This window comes from Taurulus bubalis (assembly GCF_910589615.1).
Source record: "Taurulus bubalis genome assembly, chromosome: 5".
Classification (NCBI taxonomy): domain Eukaryota; kingdom Metazoa; phylum Chordata; class Actinopteri; order Perciformes; family Cottidae; genus Taurulus; species Taurulus bubalis.
In genome coordinates, this window is record NC_136593.1 from 18,505,473 (window position 1) to 18,525,844 (window position 20,372).

At 43.2% G+C, this 20,372-nt stretch overlaps 1 protein-coding gene across 1 annotated transcript; it reads left to right on the top strand.

The window, feature by feature from the left end:
- Positions 1 to 2,764: 2,764 nt before the first annotated feature.
- LOC306736796 (cytochrome b-c1 complex subunit 1, mitochondrial-like) lies at positions 2,765 to 12,166 on the top strand. The gene is made up of 17 exons (XM_079218470.1): positions 2,765 to 2,793; positions 2,878 to 3,026; positions 3,105 to 3,348; positions 3,516 to 3,775; positions 4,002 to 4,177; positions 6,762 to 6,902; positions 7,052 to 7,138; positions 7,805 to 7,934; positions 8,150 to 8,348; positions 9,414 to 9,493; positions 9,626 to 9,741; positions 10,091 to 10,234; positions 10,837 to 10,997; positions 11,108 to 11,193; positions 11,282 to 11,370; positions 11,481 to 11,556; positions 11,648 to 12,166. The coding sequence occupies exons 2-17, from the start codon at positions 2,930 to 2,932 to the stop codon at positions 11,710 to 11,712; spliced, it is 2,151 nt and encodes a 716-aa protein (XP_079074596.1). The 5' UTR covers positions 2,765 to 2,793; positions 2,878 to 2,929; the 3' UTR covers positions 11,713 to 12,166.
- Positions 12,167 to 20,372: the final 8,206 nt, after the last annotated feature.

Genomic DNA, 20,372 nt, shown 5'->3' on the forward strand with positions numbered 1-20,372 from the left:
TTTAAAAAAAAAGGAAGACTTGTCACCTATGGTGGTTTTCAGTTCTTGGGATATGTGTCTACAGGTTACTGAAGGAAATCATGAGTATCACACTCTGCCTTAGGTACTATGAGCCTGACAGGTGTAGCCAACCTGTCTGCTGCAGAGCAATTTGACCCACTTTATGGTCCAGTGCACTTGGATAGACACTGATCTACAAGACCAGTAGCCAGAGACAAATGTGGTTGTTTACAGCCTTCTTTTAATCATGTTACATGTCACTGTCCTCCTCAGCGTTTCTTGTCTACCACGAAGCAGAACCAAAGAAAAGGTTTGCCTAAAGAATGAGATCTGACGTTATGGAGGCCACCAGGTCCAAACCGTCTGACCAGCTGGGCCACGAGGGACTCCAGGCTACCAACAGACGCAAAACACGCCGGGACAGTGGTGAGAGACATGGACCCCATCTGAACATCCCAAGGACCAGACAAATAATGTTGTAAATCACTAAGATGTATTTTATTCAAATGTTAATCACCATAATTCACAACACTGGATGGTTCGTTGAACCATCTACCCCTTCCTATGGCAAAGGCATGGGCATATATTCCAATTTAAGCTTTTTAGAACTTCATATTGTCAAAAGAATTACAGTGTGGGCCTTCAATTGATGAAATCCTGGGTTTTCCCTTTTTGTTTTTTTTAGCCATTTCTAGACTGAAACATAAAGGTAACTCCTGTTTGACTTCACACCTCCAAAGGAGTGCTTTCATAGAGTTTGCATATAGATAATGAGCACTGAATTAATAATGAGGTCACACTCAGGAGGACAGATGGCCAAATGTTTGAACTCGGATGCCGCATATTAAAGTTTCATGACTTCCCAATTATTTTTGCTCCAAGCTGAACATGTCAAGTATTAATCTTTAGTCACATTTTCTTTGGCTTTGCTCTCCCCGTGGCTTATACACCTTATATACTTATTAAATCAGTGTGCTCACCAGTTTAGGCCTCCATATACAAATTTGTAGTTGTTTTGTAATATATATTTTACAATTGCACATATGCTGAATGTTCAAAGAAACTATACGGTGTAAATATTCTGCTGCCTCTCCTCTTGAATGTACTGGTCTACTGTATGTTGGCCTGCTATGCCATTCTGTATATTGTACTGTAACAATCCCCCTTTTACTGCAGGGGAAATGGGAGGTTCGTCAAAGGATCAGAAGGTCACAGCGGTGGTCCAGCAATGCAACCGAGATGAAGACAAAAGTCCCCAAACAAGTAGGTTTACCCTGCAGGTGAACAACCAACATGCCACATGGGTTCCCTTGGGATAGTCTCCTTCTACTGCATAAACAGCATCATCTCTGAAGAGCTTTCTAGGCAACTAACAGTATAAATTACTCAACAGATTTTGATTTGTGTGTGTGTGTGCGTGCGTCAGGTACACCTCCTGAGGGCAAAGTTTGCCGCAGTTTTGTCAGTTTACCTGTTCTTAACCCAGTGAGATTGAAGAAAGCCAAAGCCCTTGCAGAAGAAGCTGTCAAGGTGGGTCGACATGACTGGATGTATATGACATTTACGTGGTCACATGCTGGCACAATGCTGGTTCTTCCACAAAGTTCAGTCCTTCACTGGTGTCTGCTTTGATTCCTCTCAGATGCATAAGGTATTCTCTGTCCAGGGCCCTTACCCTGTGGTCAGGGCAGCTTTGAGGGCCAGAGGCTGGGTTGAGCAGCGTGCGCACCGCCCAAACCACACGGCTCAGCAGCGTCACCGCAGTGAGGGCAGAGCCAGCACTGTTTCATGAATCATGTCATCACTGCATGTAGATATCTGTCCACAACCCATCCTTTATTTACATTACTCCTTCTTCTCAGATAGTCTTGAAAAAGAGCAGGATCGAGATGGACTATATGATCTGATGGTAAAAATGACATTCATGGTTGTAGGCAAACATGAGCTTAAGGTGATGTGCAAGAAGGGGCTCAGCAAGTGAAGGATCCTTGTTGGACGTGTAAGTGTCTTGACAGATTCAGCTCTCACCCTGTCACCCTTCTCAAACAGTGTCGCCTGGTGCAGAATGAAATGGTTTATTTCCATTGGACAAACCGGAGGGACGCCATCGACACCAACAGCTTGCAAAAAGAACAGATTACCAATCATTTTGCAAAAGCAGGCAGCTTGACCACCAAGGTTTATATGCTATAACCATTTGTTACAGCAAACTATACAGTGGTCTCCTGTCACACCCAACATCCATATTTTTCTTTTCTTGGTCAGGTGGGATTGTGTGTGAACCTGAGGAACCTGCACTGGTTTGATTCAGCTGACCCGGACACCTTCTTCCCTCGCTGTTACAGACTTGGAGCACAGGATGAGAAGCCTGCTTTCATTGGTCAGACCAGACCTAAACGGCCCATCAGACTAGATTACGGCCATCTCTTTTTATTGTATTTCCAGCATCCTTCTACTTTCACTTGCAGAGAAAACTTAAAATACATGCCTCTCTGTCCTTTGTGTAGAGGACTACAGGAGGACAGCCTGCACCAGTTTTTTGAAGTACATTGTGGAGAGGGAGCAAGGTGTTCAGGAAGAGGGAACCAGCCACAACATTCTGTCTGTGAGGAAACGAAGCAAACTCCAATCTAGCCCTGTGGTCCTTTCCCACATGATTAACAGCGCACTCAAAGTATGCCAGCAGTTTCTAGAGAGTCCGGAGCATCGCGACATTGACACACACTTGGAAACGACGCCACTTACAGAGGAGGAGTGGGCCGAGTTCATCAGCGGCTACCACCGTGTCGTTCAGTGAGTGCTGTGTGAGAGATAACAGGGAACCAAACCAAAGTGCTCTTCAGTATCTCACTGTAGTCTTTCCGTTTCCTCGCTCAGTGAAGGAGCGGAGATCGAGAACAGTGATCATTTCGTGACCTGCTGCAAAGCCATGCTACAGAGGCTGGCGGAGGTCAGCCCGCAGCTGGACACAGACGGCATACACAACATCTGGATCATCAAACCTGGAGCAAAGTCCAGAGGCAGAGGTGAGAAGTCAGACACCATCAAACTGATTACATAATAGCTGACATAGTCCTGGCTGACCTGCGACACCTGCCTCCCAGGTATCAAATGTGCCAGGCATCTGGATCAGATCCTCAGCCTGGTGGACGGGGATTCAACTCTCAGGACGAAAAGCAAGTGGGTAGTGCAGAAGTACTTGGAGCGTCCTTTGCTGGTCCATGGCACCAAATTTGACGTGCGCCAGTGGTTCCTGGTCACCGTCTGGAACCCTCTGACTGTGTGGTTCTATAAAAAGTGCTACTTGCGCTTCTCTACGCAGCCTTACTCACTAGATACGCTTGACAGGTGAGACAGAGATACTTCAAAAGAAAGTAGTAGGAGAGTAGAAGCAGTAAGGGGCTTGTATCATTTCTCTAATCGTGCCCTCTTAATTCATGTTTCTCTCCATTCCTTGTCACCGATTTCCTCTTATTTCTTTTTCCAATCTTGACCCCTTGACCCCATTTCTTCAGCTCTGTCCACCTGTGCAATAACTCCATCCAGAAACACCTGACACCCTCCCAACAACGCCATCGTGGTATTCCAGCAGACAACATGTGGTCGGATGACCAGTTCAGGACATTTCTGTCCAGCCAGGGCCGGGAAGCTCAGTGGCAGACAGTGGCCATCCCCGGGATGAAGAAGGCTGTGATCCACGCGTTACAGACAACACAGGATCTGATGGAGTCACGCAAAAACACATTTGAGCTCTACGGTGCTGACTTCATGTTTGGTAGGATGGGATCACTGTACATTATGCTATATTACAGAATATGTTATACTGACTGTTTCAACATACATCAACTTATCTTTTAAAAAAGATTTTTCAGGAGCTGTAAAAAAAAAAAGTTGTAAAATAAACATGGCATTCAATTCTAATTTAGATCAATTTTGATAAACACAATTATGAAAAACAAAGGAATAATCACACGTGAGATATTTTGTTCTGTGTTTCTGAGGTCACGACCTGTGTCCATGGTTGATAGAAATCAATGCCAGTCCTACTATGGCTCACTCCACCCCAGTGACAGCCCGCCTCTGCACTGCTGTGCAGGAAGACACATTACGTGTCGTCCTGGACCGGAGGGCAGACCGCTCTGCAAGCACTGGAGACTTTCAGCTCATATATCGGCAGGTAAGGAAGAGTTATCCCTCCTCTACAAGTTATATTGCACATTCAAGTGGCCCACTTTGTGAGGGAGATATACATTACTTTACATGTCCCTTTTTTGTCTTTAGGAAGCAGTAGACGTGCCACTGTTTGTCGGGGTAAAGCTACTTGTTGAGGGCTTAAACATCGGGCGGCCCAGCTCACTTCCTCCATTGCAGTTACCCAACCGGTCAGCACCAAACCGCAGTGTCAAGGAGAAGGAACCTAAAGCAGAAAAAGTAAAGACTCTGCATAAGATGTTGTTAAAGAGGGCAGAGACTAAGCCCAAAGACATGAGCAGGGAGGTTCCACAACTTCTTCCTCATGAGTCGCCCCAACTAGCCCCTGTTGAAACCTTCTCACTTCACCTGCCAAAGATTGGGACATCCATCCACCTGCCCATTAGCGCCAAGTCTCACTCTGTACTTTTGTGGAAGAGGACACAAGAGGTATCAGAGGAAGTCCAACCCTGTATCCATTTGTCTCTTTCCAAAACAGTCCAGACAAGCAGCACCTTGAGTGCCTAAAAAACTGTACAACGGTTTTTGTTGACCAAATCATTCACAAACTCCTTCAGCTTAACTTTCTTTTGTCTCATAATAAAGTCAGAATGTAATAGATGGTCCATGTCTTATTTTTCACTCACTACTTACACTAATTGTATGTGTTTCAATGTGATTTTTTTTTTTTTTTTTTGCAGTTTCAATACATGGACTTAGTGGACTATCCAGAGTAACAGGGAAACTGTTTCAGGAATGTTGCTCTGAGTTGTGTTGATTGCTGTGAGCATCAGAAACAGCATTCCCTTCACCACCTGTGTACTGTGTTGGAATCAGAAATATAGTGAAAATTCCACTTTTAAAGCACAGTGCTTTATGTGCTGGTGATTTTTTTTATAGTTATGTATAAAAAATAATAACATTTGATACACAAGCTAAGATTTTTTTTCTGAAGCCGTTGTCAGCATTTATACACTGAATCTATTTAGACTATAAGTCAGGTTTCTGTCTGTGTCTGTTGTAGAAAAGAAAGGATTTATTAATACAGATTGAGAAAAGGAGAAAAAAACAGGTGGAGTAGTCATGGTTTGTAGAGAGTAGGCACAGGGGGACGTGAATTATACGCAATGGCCTGATGGGGGCGACAATTCCCAATCGGAGAGGTAAAACATATCTTCATCGGACGACGAAGAAGAGGCGATACGCGACAACGGCCAAAGACTTCCCCCCTGTCCTACCTTCCGTAACCGTGCTAAAGAAATGGCGGCGTCCGTGTGCCGAGTCGGGAGCACTGTGGGTCGAGCCCTCGCCAAAACCCGCAGTGTAAGTACAGATTTTACGGCTGAAACCAGAAAAGCGTTGAGCAGCACGGAGAGTGTAAGCGGGATGCCGGTGCTCTCCTAGTCCTCCTGACGGGACGGTTAGGTTAGCTGAATAGTTAGCAGCGGTTAGCAGCGGTGGACGCAAGGTCAGCTGTCAAAACGAGGCAATGCCTTTCGTAAGAAAGACTTGACGCGAAACTTCCTTTAAATACGTGTTGTTCGGACCAGCTGGTCGTTGTTTCGGTCTTTCACAAAGTCAGCAGCTGTTACGTTAGTCGTGTGTCCTCACCTGCCCTCGGCAAGCCTCCTGCTAGCAGCGGTAGCGCGGTGACTTTGGAGACGCTGACGGTGACGGCTGTTTTTCGGTCATCGATATGTTTGATTGTTAAATACGTTCGTTTATATCATGTAGACCATAATGTCAACACTGCTGACTGGTTTTTAGATTACTCAGGAAACGAAGAGATTGAGAAACAACGTTAAGAGCAACGTTAGCTTTAGCGGCGTTCCCAGATTTGAGGAATGATCCTAAATCATTGCACAACTTGTTGTTTTATACATTTGTTGTTTTATACATTTGTAATAACGTTACAGTCGATATCATGTGAGACTATTCTCAGAAATAATCATACAAATTGAAATTACCGTCTGAAATTAAAATGGTTATATAATGACATCACCTTCCAGTGCAATATGATGGATGATATGTTAAACTAGACACTTTAAACTACACGTTTTACATCTGATTGAATTTGGTATATTTACACTGATATATACTGATGTATTCTGGCTTACTTAATGTTAGTCATTGGCAGACAGCAGAAGGTGTCAGTGGTGTGAATGTCAGCTGCAAAGTTGTGTCCTGTGCCAAACATTTCTGCCCTTGCTGTGTATGTGAACGGATCGACTTGAAGTGTTCACCTACAGCCATTGGACCCTATCCTGAGCCTCTCCTCACTCGATTACTGCATTTAGTTTGCGTCTAAACTTTCCCTCTGGTCTTAGTGAGGGAAACATGCCTCAAATCTGTGGTGTGCACTCCCTTAAAATGTGTTATTTGTAACAATAACCGAACACCTGTAGAAATGTTCTATCTGCATCGCATGTAGTGCATAGTTTTAGACAAGCATGGCAAACATGAGCCTGCTTTTTTCAGTTGCAGTAATGCATGTTATTCTAACCGAATTTTTAAAATGTACAGAATTTTTAAATGACTTGTGTTGCCTCTTGTTGTCTCTTCTCCTCCAGCCCATCCTGCTGTCTCTGAGGCGTAGCCATGCCTCTGTCAGCTATGCCCAGAGCCTGGTGGGAGCCCCTGAAACTCGCCTGACTACCCTAGACAATGGTTTGAGGGTTGCATCTGAGGAGACTGGACATGCCACTTGCACTGTAAGAACACAGTAACGGGGGGTCTGTTTAGAACCAATGTAGGAGGTTGTTTTAGCGCTTTATAGACATGCCATTTCACTGTCATTTGTGTTTGTGTTGCTGTCGATAATCATTTCTCATACTCTTCTCATATCTTCTCCCTGTCCTAGGTTGGACTGTGGATCAGTACTGGTAGTCGGTATGAGAGTGAGAAGAACAATGGAGCAGGCTTCTTCCTGGAGCACATGGCTTTCAAGGTAGACATTAGTAGACTTCTTTACCTGAAAGGTACCCTGTTGAGATTTCCTGTAAACAAATATAAGTCAGGTTTGGATTCAGTGTTATTCACTATAATGTTTTGTCACACAGCACCATCTGAAAAGTGTCATTGGACACTGCTTGGAAAAGAGCAGGCGCCTTAAAAAAATACTTTACAGATGATTGGATGAACCATCTGTCATTGTCATACACATGGTCCAAGCCTGTAACGGAGAAGAAATTAGAGTTTTTTTAATGGGAATAAATGTACAGTGTAACCCTGACGTGAGTCATGTTCAGCCTAGCAGACCAAACCAAAGTCTCGACTGGGCCTCCCTACCACCGCTGGAAGTCAAAGCAGAAACATTTAACACTGACTTTGTGTTTCCAGATTGCATATTAGCTTTTGAAAAATGAAATCAAACCTCCTTCTACCTTACGGTTGAACAATGCTCTGGGTACATTTGGTTGGCCCACACAACGGTTTTAGAATAATCCATTAGAAATTAAATTGCAGTGAAAAGAAAGGTGAAACATTGTCTCAGTGCACTATTTTGTGTTTGACAATCCTGAGATCGCATCATTTCGATGAGCAGCCCTTGAAATAAACAGAATTAATTAAAGACACAGTTTTCTTCCACTCATCTTTCATTTTCGCACCCAAGGGAACCAAGAAGCACCCCCAGACTGCCCTGGAGCAGCAGGTTGAGTCTATGGGTGCTCACCTGAGTGCTTATACCTCTCGGGAGCACACTGCATACTACATGAAGACTCTTGCCAAAGACCTGCCCAAAGGTGAGATGACCTGGTGAAGCACTCAACTACATCTTCCCCCTAGATTTTATAATAATTTGATAAAACCCATTCTTGTTTGTAAGATGAAGGCGTTAAGAATAAATCAATAAACACACAAACTTACATTCCTAATGAGTTGAGAACCCCAATTACTTTGCCCAGTACTATGTGGGGCAATAACTAAGTTCAGTTGTTTTTCTTCTCTGTTTTCTCAGCCGTGGAGCTGCTGTCAGAGGTGGTGCAGAGCTGCTCGCTGAACGAGGCAGAGATCGAGCAGCAGAGGGGTGTGGTACTGCGTGAGCTGGAGGAAATTGAGGGTAACTTGCAGGAAGTTTGCCTTGACCTGCTGCATGCCACCGCCTTCCAGGGCACTCCTCTGGGACACAGTGTGCTGGGACCCTCCAACAATGCCAGGCAAGAGGAACTGCATGCTCACACACACACATTTAAAAATGTATCATAATCTGACAGCTCCCTGTTGCTGTGTCTACGGTGTATAGAGCAAAAATAAAAGTAAGTCGCTTTGGATAAAAGCGTCACCTAATGTAATTCATCTCGGGTTCTATTACGAATCATCTGTCAACATTTCGAATGCACGATTCTCGAGGCAACTCAATGCACCAATTCCTGTATATTTTTTTTTTACTGTTGCTATTTTTTCAAGAATTAATCGGTATGATAAATCTGAGCTCCCTTTCTATTTTCTTCATGGTTTAAAAAAATCTGTCTTGAACAGTCTAAAATTGACATAGCTGCATCTTTTTCAATACTGTTTTTCAAAATCTGTGTGACCCACCTCAGTACATAAACACGCAAGTGGGCTATAACCTGGAAAATATGTTTTCACGTAGCAGCTTTAAGACGATGGCATTTTACGCCACTGATTTAGCCAAGCAGCTAGCGGACATTTTCTTACTTCTATCTCTTCTACTGTCGCTTGAACTTTGCTTAAATTGGTGCATTTCCCGATAGCGTTAACAATACTGCGGTTAAATGTGAGCCTGCATGCACGTTTTATTCATCCCAACATTGTTGACAACAGAGCAGTTAATATTGGTGGTGAGAGCAACAAACTAGCAGACCGCAGACGGCCATGTCTCTGCTCTGTACACACAGTGTGTATAAGCTAGCTTAGCCCTCAGTGGGACACATCGAGTAGAGGAGAGAAAGAAGCATGACGGAAGACAAATGACAGAAGAAAGCAGTAAAGACTGAGCTGAGATCAAACCAAACTCCCACTATGTCCCGTCACTGCATCGATGCAGAGTCACTCCTGTCCGCATTGCGAAGCATCTTAGAATGGAGAAATTTCCACCACACCTCCAATTGTGATGATGCTAATTCTCCCTTCAAAAGAGGCACAACAACAATTTGACATGTCATTTTAAGACTTAATGTTTGCCTTTCCTCTCAGTATATTTATTCCATATTATATATAATGTGTAAGTTATCAGCAATACTCGTGTGCAATTTTTCCAGGACTCTGACCCGCCAGAACCTAGTGGATTACATCAACAGCCACTACAAAGCCCCTCGCATGGTGTTGTCTGCTGCTGGAGGTAGGCCCTCTTAGTCCTAGCACACACACACACACACACACACACACACACTGTGAGGGGAAATGCTGGTAGCGGTGAATTTCTACTTTTCTTGGAATGACTTGGCGTCGATCTGATGCGCTTCCTCCGCAGGTGTGAACCACGAGGAGCTGGTCGGTTTGGCCAAATCTCACTTCAGCGGAGTGTCTTTTGAGTATGAGGGAGATGCCGTGCCCGTGTTGTCACCCTGCCGATTCACAGGCAGTGAGGTGAGAATGTTTTGCAGGAATATTTTTCCTGCCTCCGCGCCGGCAACAGCGTACTATTCTAGTGAACATGTGTCTCAGGAACACCTGAAGGGAATTTATAAAAATGTGGCACAAGCATCCATCTGGACTCCCATTCCCCTCACCATGATATCTCAGGAACGCCTTGAGGCAATTTCTTCTAATTTGCCACAAACGTCCACTTGGTTACATAATAATTTCAAGTTATTTAGATTGATGCGTTTGCATTTGATGTGCTTCTGGCCTGTGGAAGAGCATACATCATGTATTAGTAGAGATATTTTTTTCTTTTTCATTGTCATGGATTATTGTGTTGTCGCTCTGTTCCCAGATCCGTATGCGTGATGATGCTTTGCCTCTGGCCCACATTGCCATCGCTGTGGAGGGAGCCAGTGCTGCCAGCCCAGACATCGTGCCACTCATGGTGGCCAACTCCATCATCGGCAGCTTCGACCTCACCTATGGTGGTGGAAAGGTTGGTTAAATATGTAATCTAGGCTGGTTACAATAGTTTTGCATATTTTAGTTTATGCATTAAAGACCGCAATGATGAAAGTTAATTCATCTTATGCAGTTGTGTCCCCTTTTAAGCTTTGCCCACTTGAGATTGTTGATGTTTTGAGTGGCCATTATGAAGGGGTAGACTACGATCCTCTCTGTAAACCTGTGTCAGGGGTCTCACTCCTGCCTCTGGACCTGTAGGAAGGAACAAGATCAGAAATTCATAGCACTGCCAATAAATGGTTTAATCATGTATAGAATGTGCAGCTATTTTAGTTATGTAATTGTTTAATTTACTGACAATGTATACTTTTTTGAATGTTATATCTTTCTTATTTCTCAGTTGTATAACAGATTATGGTAACACTTTATAATTAGCACATTTATGGGGTGGCAGAAGTTGTACTTCCTGTTGTTGTTCCATCTCTCCTGCAATTGGAGGGTTATACAGAACTATAACAGTTTTTTTATATTCTTATCATATTTTTCTGTTACCACTGTTGCAGGTCTGATTGTAATCTCACTTTGATTGTGAACAGTCGGATATTAACTTCCGTTCCTTCCTCTCACCTGCAGCATCTGAGCAGCCGTCTGGCCCGCCTGGCAGTGGAGGAGAACCTGTGTCACAGCTTCCAGGCCTTCCACTCCTCCTACTGCGACACCGGCCTGCTGGGCATTTACTTTGTGGCCGATGGGCACAACATCGAAGATATGATGCATTGGTCCCAGAATGCCTGGTCAGTAGTGAGACGCACGCTCGCCGAGCAACACATCTGTAATGTTGTGTCAGTTTAGAATTATAGGTCAATGTATGCATTTCTTCTCATTGCCTCCACTGTCTCCGCAGGATGAACCTGTGCACCACAGTGACAGAGAGTGATGTAGCCAGAGGCAAGATCGCTCTGAAGGCCAGCCTGGTTGGACAGCTCGATGGTATATTACATGTCTGTCATATACTTCCACGAACACACAAACAAACCCCTCCCGAATCTCAAGTCAACGGCACCCGTTTGTCTTTTAGGAACAACCCCAATTTGCGACGACATCGGCAGACACGTCCTGAACTACGGGCGCCGTATTCCTCTGGCAGAGTGGGACGCTCGGATCGATGTGAGTTGACACTCTGAACAAGAGTTTCGGCCCATTCATGCCATTTGTACAATTAAACAGAAGTCTTGTAGTATAAGAGTTCTGACTTCCATCCACATGTTTTCTTTCAGGCCGTGACCCCCCGGATGGTGCGAGACGTCTGCTCCAAATACATCTACGATAAGTGTCCTGCTGTGGCAGCTGTCGGTGAGTTCTTTGTGGGTTTGGGTGCTTTTGCTGCAAGGGCCCATGCTGTAACATCTCTCTCTAATCTGTCCTTCCTGGCTCCCTCCAACAGGTCCTGTCGAGCAGCTACCCGACTACAACAGAATGCGCAGTGCCATGTACTGGCTGAGGTTTTAAGATGCGTACTTGTGTTGCTCCGTGTGTCCCATGTTTGCTCCTCATCTTCCTCCTCAACCGTACTCCATTTTCCTCCCGCCGTCACGCAAGAGCGGACGCCAGAGGATTGTCCACTCGTTGGCTTGACAGCATATTCATCCGCTCTTCTCCACGCCCCCTTATCTAATCCTGCCCACCGATCGCTCTTATTTAGCCATGGGGGAGGGGGCAGCCAGTCTGCACATTGAGTATTACATTTGACACATCGGTTACCTCTTGATTGTACTGTGCAGATCCTCATTACCTGGTCCTGACTTGCAGAGGGGAGAGAGGGCAGACTTGAATAGTAAATAATCATCTACTGGACACACAGAATACAACCAGTTCGGAGCAAGAGTATATTTATAATTTCTGTAACATTTGTTTCTGTCCTCTATTGTACATAACAGAAGCTCTCATTCCGACAAAATAAAAAATACTGTAAAAGATTGTCCCAGCATGTGTTTGTATTACACTTTTAGAACCTCTTATACTTTTTAGTGTGAACCATTTTTGTGTCACTGTCAACTGCAGTAAGTAGAAAGGCCAAGAGGAGAATGTGTGCACACATTTGTCACCTTTACATTTAATTCTGAGACTATTGCAGGAAATCCATATACCGTCTACAAGAATGTCACTTCGTCTAGTGGGCTTCAGAGTTCTAGAAAAATAGGACACTAGATAAAATTGCTGAACTTAACGTTGGATGATGTTGATCCAAATTACTGTCCTAATTGCACACTAGTTATTTTTGTTGTTTCATTCACTCATTCATTGGTAAATGGACTTGTATGGCGCCTGTTGTGGAAAAATACCTTATTAATGATGAATATTCTCGAAATACCGATACTGAATAAACTCTAATCTATCTACTTAACTGACTGCGCACTGAGACTCCACAGGCTTCTCAGGAGACACTCCCACTGGACTCAGAACACAAGAGAGCGTTGACGTTCACTTCACGTACATTTAGTCTAGTTGCCACACAGACGGCAGCACCGTGCTGCTTTCACGACTCACCGCTGTGCGATGTTACCACTGTATGCTGTCGTCCTCTTGTTATCTATACTTACGCCACCAATTGCTATCATATTATTGTTTGATGTTTAATTTGGAGTCAAGTTTGTATTCAGAATTTGAAAGGCAATTCAATGTGCACAACAATCAGATTGACGTCACTGATGAAAGTAATTGTAATGACGTGCTCTCTGATACGTTGAGTTTATCTGATCCAGAACTTACGTCAATAGGCCACTTGAGTGACACAATAGGACCTGCTGTGCTAATGTATATAATGTATATGTGTATGCCGCATCGTGAATCATAGATATGGCATCGTCTTAGTTCATAGTGAGTATTGCTGCGTCATGCAGTATCTGTGATAACACTATTGGTTTAACCAGGACATTGCTGCTGGATGACTTTTGTGTGACCCGTGTTTGTTTATCGGAGGGTATATGAGACGGATTGTAATCCTAAAGGCCCCTGAGGGCCCAACTATTGTAATCAGGCTGCTCTTGTGATATCCATGTCGTTAGTCAGATGAGGATGAGTTCCTGGATGGGCTGGACTGGAGATGACTCAGGAATGGAGGTAGGCTTTGTCTTGTTGATCTCCCTCCTGGGCCTTTCAGCTCCTTCCTCCTTGATGTTCTCCGGAGGGCTTTCTTTGTGAAGCTCCCCTCTAACCTCCCAACACCCCCAATTTCTGTGGTCTCTAAATACATTTCTGTACATAATGTTCCTTATAAAAAAAGGAATTCTGTAGTCATGTACTTAATGTTCCTTTAAAACAAAACAAAAAAGTAACAATGCACATTGTCCAGCATTTAGATTGTTCCATGACATGCCAAACGTTTCAAGGTACCGCACGAGAACACGTGCACATAGCTGGGGTGGCTGTCGCTGCCCGAAATCTGATCTGAGTCGACAATGTGAGTGAAAAAAAAAGAAGACTTTAATCAAGCCTATCATTACAAAATAGAAAGCCAAGGAGCACATTTTGAGTTTCCTTATTTTACTTCAATTATTATGCAACGCATTAAACCCATTTCAAGATATGTAATTGCCTCCCTAAACTCTCTCACTGATGACACCACATTGAGTTAGTCCCAACTAAACGCTCCCTGTAGAATTGAATCACCGTCACAGTAATGTGGGAGAATTTGGGGCTGCTCTTTCATGTAGAACTCCCAAATGAGGAGTTTTTGTCGTAGTGTGCTTGTTTTCCGTCCTGAAGATTTGTCTGTACTCTTTGACTAGTTGATGAGAAAATGTTCTGTTGATTTGAACATACTTGAGTAAAGCCACAAACAAGTATACACAGAGCATGCTCCCCATTATTGTCGCCGCATGGTATCACACCTACAAAGATGAGCACAACGATCTGCAATAGCATGAACGTTGGCCATCTCAGTAGCAATACTGTTCATCTTGCCTTAAAACACAACGTATTCCTCCCCTTTGTAATGATGAGGCTTCGGTCACCAAGTCTGCTTGGAATATTGATAATAGAGGAACTCATGACACCGTTTTGTTTTGTTTTTTTGCAGCGTGTTGGTACTTAGCTTTTTGAACAGAAGTGGTGGGGTTCAGTTGTGCTTTGCCTCAGGGCAACGCTCCCATTCATTCTAGGCAAACTATTGTAATTACCATTGTGTTATTTTTAGAAAGAGAAAGGCGGCAATGATTGGAGAGGAAATGAGATGAAATGAAGGGAGGGTGATGGGGTGTATGATATAAAAGATAAACAGAGAGGGAAAGGGGCAGTGCCACAGCAAAAACCGACGTGGACAAGGAGGCAGAAGTCCATTTGAACATCCGACTGCATGTCACACAGGTCGATCCTCCTGTAGAAGAACAAGAAGAACAAGAAGAAATAGAAATAGAAGAAGCTCACAGTATTATTGGGTCCAAGACGAGAGATCAACCAAAGTCCTGCTTTAGTCCAGAGGAAGGAGAAGTGCCTTTTTGTCAAGTTACTAACTTTTCACAAACGGTGACTGAGTAAGTATTGATGGAGATTATGACATCTGTTGGGTCTTAGTTCATCTGTAGTCTACATTTGTCAGAACATATTGCATGATTTTTTTTATTATTAGTAGTATTCATAGGACAAGTGGATAACAAATATTGGAGAATCTGTAATTCCCTGCAGAAAACTGTATAAACAAAGTACTTTTCCAACGTGCTTTTATGTCTTTTGTCTCTACCATTTAGATAGATAGATTTAGGTAGATCACGTATCTCCATTTGTGCATTGAGGGACTATTGAAATGTTAATCTTACATACTGTGTAGATGTTGATATATACACAATAGTAGGACTGTCCTGCTTGTGTTGCCTCTATAGTCTCATCTAATAGCCTCCTGTTTTTCATTAACTTTTTGACTAAAGAGGGATTTGCACGTCATCAGTACAGAACGACGGCCGAGAGAACCCTTGCAGTGTCGAGTTATGAAATCAAGAGCCACTGGCTGACCTGTTCTCCTCCTCTCCTTGCAGACAGAGTCCTGACCATGAGAAGTGTGCGCGTGTGTGTGTGTTTCTGCTTGGCTCTGCTGCTGCCGTGGATCGTCCATAGCCAGAGGAGCAGCCCCGCTCTCGCTAAACTTGACGAAGACACATGGAGGGACGTGCTGGCTGTCGACATCCTGAACCGCAGCGGCGTCTTGAACTCGTTGCTCCGGCGGGAACGAGCCCCGCGTCCGGCCTCCCAGGTGCCAAAGAGAGCCCAGCAGGGGTCTCGCTTCGCCCTGTCCCTTGATGTTCCCACCAGCATCCTCAGTGTCCTAATAGACCTGGCCAAGAACCAGGACATGAGAACCAAGGCTGCGGCCAATGCAGAATTGATGGCACGAATAGGCAAGAGGAAATAAGAAGTGGAGGGGGCCCCCGGCATCTGTCAGGGGCCCGATGGACAACATCTCACCTCACAGAGGAGTTAACTTCTTACATTGTGACACTGGCACCTGGTTAGAAAGCGTGTTAGTTCAGGTGAAATCAGTCATTACGGTCAGTATCTGTCCTTTAGAGCTTAGATCTGCTTTACTTTTGTACTTGCATTAAATGAATATATGACCTAATTTTACACCCAAAACCACACTCCATGGGCGGACTCTTGAGACAGAAGTAAAACAGAGAGAATGATGAAAAAACATAAACAAAAGGACACTGTAAACAATGTCAAACAAAGTAGCATGAAGCTGGTCTTTTGTCTCAAAGATTATTCACCCATGGGTCGGAAAACTGCGATCAGGTTCCGAAATCTGTTTCTTGTGTTTGCATGTGTAATCTTGGATTCAAAGAAAATAAAGGTTGTTCAATTAAATCCAATATGATAATCGTATTTCTTTTCTCAAGTCTAATTCATTTCACTCACTGCATTGATATGAGCCATGCTTAGTATAATTACAAGCATCAGTAACCCATAAAGCACAAATTAATGGGTCTGAGCCAAATGAGCGTGCGTCACCACAGCAGGGTCTGATATGTGATAACAGGACAAAGACGTGGGCAGGATATTGACCTCTGAAGGAAGAACAGACCCTTTCTATAGACCTTTGTTCACTCATACTTGAATAATTTGGCAAAGAAGTCACAGCTATTTTAAGTCTGATGCATTATCTGCTCTACATTGCATTAATATCTGTGGTATGAATCATCTGTGCTCCTGCAGAGAGCATGAAATATGAAGCAACAGAGTGAAATAAACTGCTGATCTGATTTGCACCGGAGTTTGTCCAGTTTTACGCTGGTTGTAACCTTGAATTATTATTATTGTGTACCACTTCAAGCCCCGGTAGTTAACACAAGTGCAAATATTACAAGAAACGTTTGTAATATGTTGCCGCGCCACTAAGTACCAAGGCCACTATGATGTCATTACTGGGCATCAGAGAAACCCTCCAAACCCTGCAGATGCAGAAATTACCCCAACTGGACTCAATGAGCACAAGGTTGTTTATGTTTCCACTAAAATGCTGTGACAATAATATATTTAAGGAAGGCTCACTGGGTTTCTCAGGCTACTTATCAAAGGCTACTTATTAAAAAAGTGTAGAAATGGAACAAAACAAAAAAACTCCACTCATCATCATCATAACCCTTTTATCACAATGAACAAATGGAGGCAACAGCGTTTTTTGTAATGATTGCACTTGTCTGAGAAATCACAATTTTAAGTTAGTCTTTTAGGTTTGAGTTTAAACGTTATTCACATATTGGTCTCTTCTAGGATTGGGTTCCAACACGTCCGGTACCTACCGGACCGAAAAGCAACGCAGATTTCGGTGCTTCCTTCCGGTGCCTGAGCCGATTTAAATACTTTTTTTTTTTACACTACTCTGTAAAGTTGCACGGTATATAGATACTAAAAAGGTAGCGCGTTGCCCGCACGTTAAAAACAATTATTAAAATAGCGCGGATCAGAGCACACATGCTGCTCTGCTCTCTGTCTGCCTGCATGCAGAGCGGGGCTCGAGGGGGCGGGGCTTCCAGCGCTCACACACACAGTGCGCGCACACAGAGATCGCTGCAGACACGAGCACGAGCTTTTGAACGCCCGTCCTCGGCTTGATGGAACAAATCTCTCCAGTTGATATTAATGATGACGTGTAGTCCAGAAAAGCAGCAGTTTTAGGATCCAACAGTGTCTGAGTTCTGTTGCACACGGTCCCATCAGGCCACCTGATGCTTGTGTCTGTTCTTTTTTTAAATGTATATTTTTATAGTTTGAAGTTAAAAGGTTTGAAGCTGTACTTTGAAGCGTGTTTTGTATGCACCTATTTATTTATATCTATAGTATACTTTAAATAGTTAATAATATTGTTCAATTTGAAGAAAAAAAATTGCCTTGGCAATAAAAAAGTATTGGTTCAGGCACCGTGTAGGCACCGGTATCGTTTTAGCACCGGTATCGGAAAAAACCCAAACGATACCCATCCCTAGTCTCTTCTGCCACAGCAGCTGCTATTGCATTTAATATTGCAGTGCACATTATATAAATCTTTGTTTCCAAGGCCAAGGCAAGGGTATAGGTTATATCACAATATGGGGGCAATTCTGTGTAATTTAGGGGCTAATAGTTTATATCTGTACTTTTACTTCAGTGCAAATTGAATAACGTTACGTTATTGAGGTACTTTTACTTAAGTAAAGATGTTCACCACTCTCCAAAGCATTGCAATGGACTTCGGCAAGTGACAATGTGTTTCACACTGAGGCAGTTCGTCATTTGTCCGCGTAGTGTCCTCGTTGTGTCTCTTAAATTAACTGTGGCTATCATTTGTTTACGGATTGGCAAAAAACGGCTCCTCTCATCGTCAACATATATTCATTAGTAACTACTTCTTCTCTGAGCATCCCATTGTTTCAATGCACGGGAGTTAGCACGCAAACAGAGGGGGTCGCAAACTGCAGCGGTCAATCAGTGTCATCCAGGTGTTATTAATTAGCGTGGGACTAGCGACGGGCTCCGTGTGGCTGCACTTTGCGTCAGGAAGCACGCGAAAGGGAAAGTAAGTGAATATTTTTTGTTTCATGTTGTGCTTTGGTTGGGTATTTTATCACACTTTGTTCTGTGAAATAAAAAAACAAGCCGGTGCACACATTTGATTGAAACTAGTGCATTATACATTTAAATGTAGCATTACGCCGTGGTGCCGTTGTCGGGAGGCTATATTCTCTTTATTTGGCCCCCTCTTGGTGGTTGTAAAATGCAACCTCAGTATTATAGTAAGTACTCGATGTTTCTGTTTATCTAAACGCTGCATGTGTTATCTAAGACAATAAGAAGCTGATTTTCTCACCAGAGTTTACTCAGTTCCTTGAGTTAGATGTGTCGCTCCCACAGAGGCAAGGCAAGTTTATTTGTATAGCACATTTCAACAACAAGGAGATTCAAAGTGCTTCACATAAAACCATTAAAAGCATCAAAACATAATGCAGAGAAAACAGGATTTAAAAACACTTAAGAAAACATTAATACAGTCAAAAAGCAAAATAAAAATGTAATAAAAGTTGCAGTGCAGTTTAAGAAATAAAATGCAGTAGTGAGATGCAGCAATTGAATCTGGTTCAGTTAAAGGCAGCAGCAAACAGAAAAGTCTTCAATGTGGACTTAAAGGAGCTGAGGGTCTCAGCAGACCTGCAGCTTTCAGGGACCTTGTTCCAGATGTGTGGAGCAGAAAAGCTGAACGCTGCTTCTCCATGTTTAGTTCTGACTCTTGGAACAGAAAGTAGACCCGTCCCAGACGACCTGAGGGGTCAGATGGTTCATAAGGTAGCAGCAGATCACAAACATACTTGGGCCCTAAACCATTCAGTGCTTTATAAACCAGCAGCAGGATTTTAAAGTCAATTCTTTGTTTGACAGGGAGCCAGTGCAAAGACCTCAGAACTGGAGTGATGTGATCCACTTTCCTGGTCTTAGTGAGGACTCGAGCTGCAGCGTTCTGATTGACTTTTTACAGAGGCCTGTGAACACACCGTCACTGTAGTCAAGTCTACTGAAGATAAATGCATGGACAAGTTTTTCTAGATCCTGTTGAGACATAAGTCCTCCTCTAACCCTTGATATATTCTTCAGGTGATAGTAGGCTGATTTTGTAATTGTTTTGATATGTCTGTTCAGGTTGAGATCTGAATCCACAACTACACGTAGATGTCTGGCTTGGTTTGAGGTTTTTAACATCAGTGATTGAAGCTGAGCGCTCACTTTCAATCATTCATTCTTGGGACCAAAAACAATTACTTCTGTTTTATCTTTATTTAATTGAAGACAATTCTGACACATCCAGTTGTATTCTTCAATGCATTTAGCCAGCCCTTGTATGGGACTATAGTCCCCTGGTGACATAGTTATGTAGATTTGTGTGTCATCTGCATAATTATGACAACACACTTTGTTGTTTTTCATAATCTGAGCCAGTGGAAGGAAGCATAGATGTTGAACAGAAGAGGCCCTAGTATTGAGCCATGGGGAACACCACACTTCATCCTAGTCAGCTCTGATTCAGATTCAACTTTATCATTGCACATAGTACAAGTACTATGACAACGAAATGGAGTTTGCATCTGTCAAGAGTGCAAAAGAGAAAGCAGTTAAGGTGCAGCACAATGTCGTGGATAATATAATGAAGACAATATATATATATATACATATACATATACATACAGTCAGCTCTGATGTGTAATTTGCTACCGACACAAAGTATTGTCGGTCCTTCAAGTAAGATTCAAACCAGTTAAGTGCTGCACCAGAGAGTCCTACACAGACATTCAGTCTGTCTAGTAGTATGTCATGATCGACCGTGTCGAATGCAGCACTGGGATCCAGTAATACTAAGACTGAAGTTCTACCACTGTCTGTGTTTAAATGGATGTCGTTGAAAACCTTAACAAGAGCAGTTTCAGTACTGTAGCGCTGATGAAAGCCGGACTGGAAGACATCAAAACGGTTATTTTCCACCAAGAAGTTGTTCAGCTGTTGAAAAAACACTTTCTATTATTTTACTTAATGGGAGGTTTGATATTGGCTTATAGTTTTTCAATATTTCGGGGTCTAAACTAGCATTCTTTAGGAGTGGTTTAATAACTGCAGTTTTTAGGGCTTGTGGGAAGACACCTGAAAGAAGGGATGTG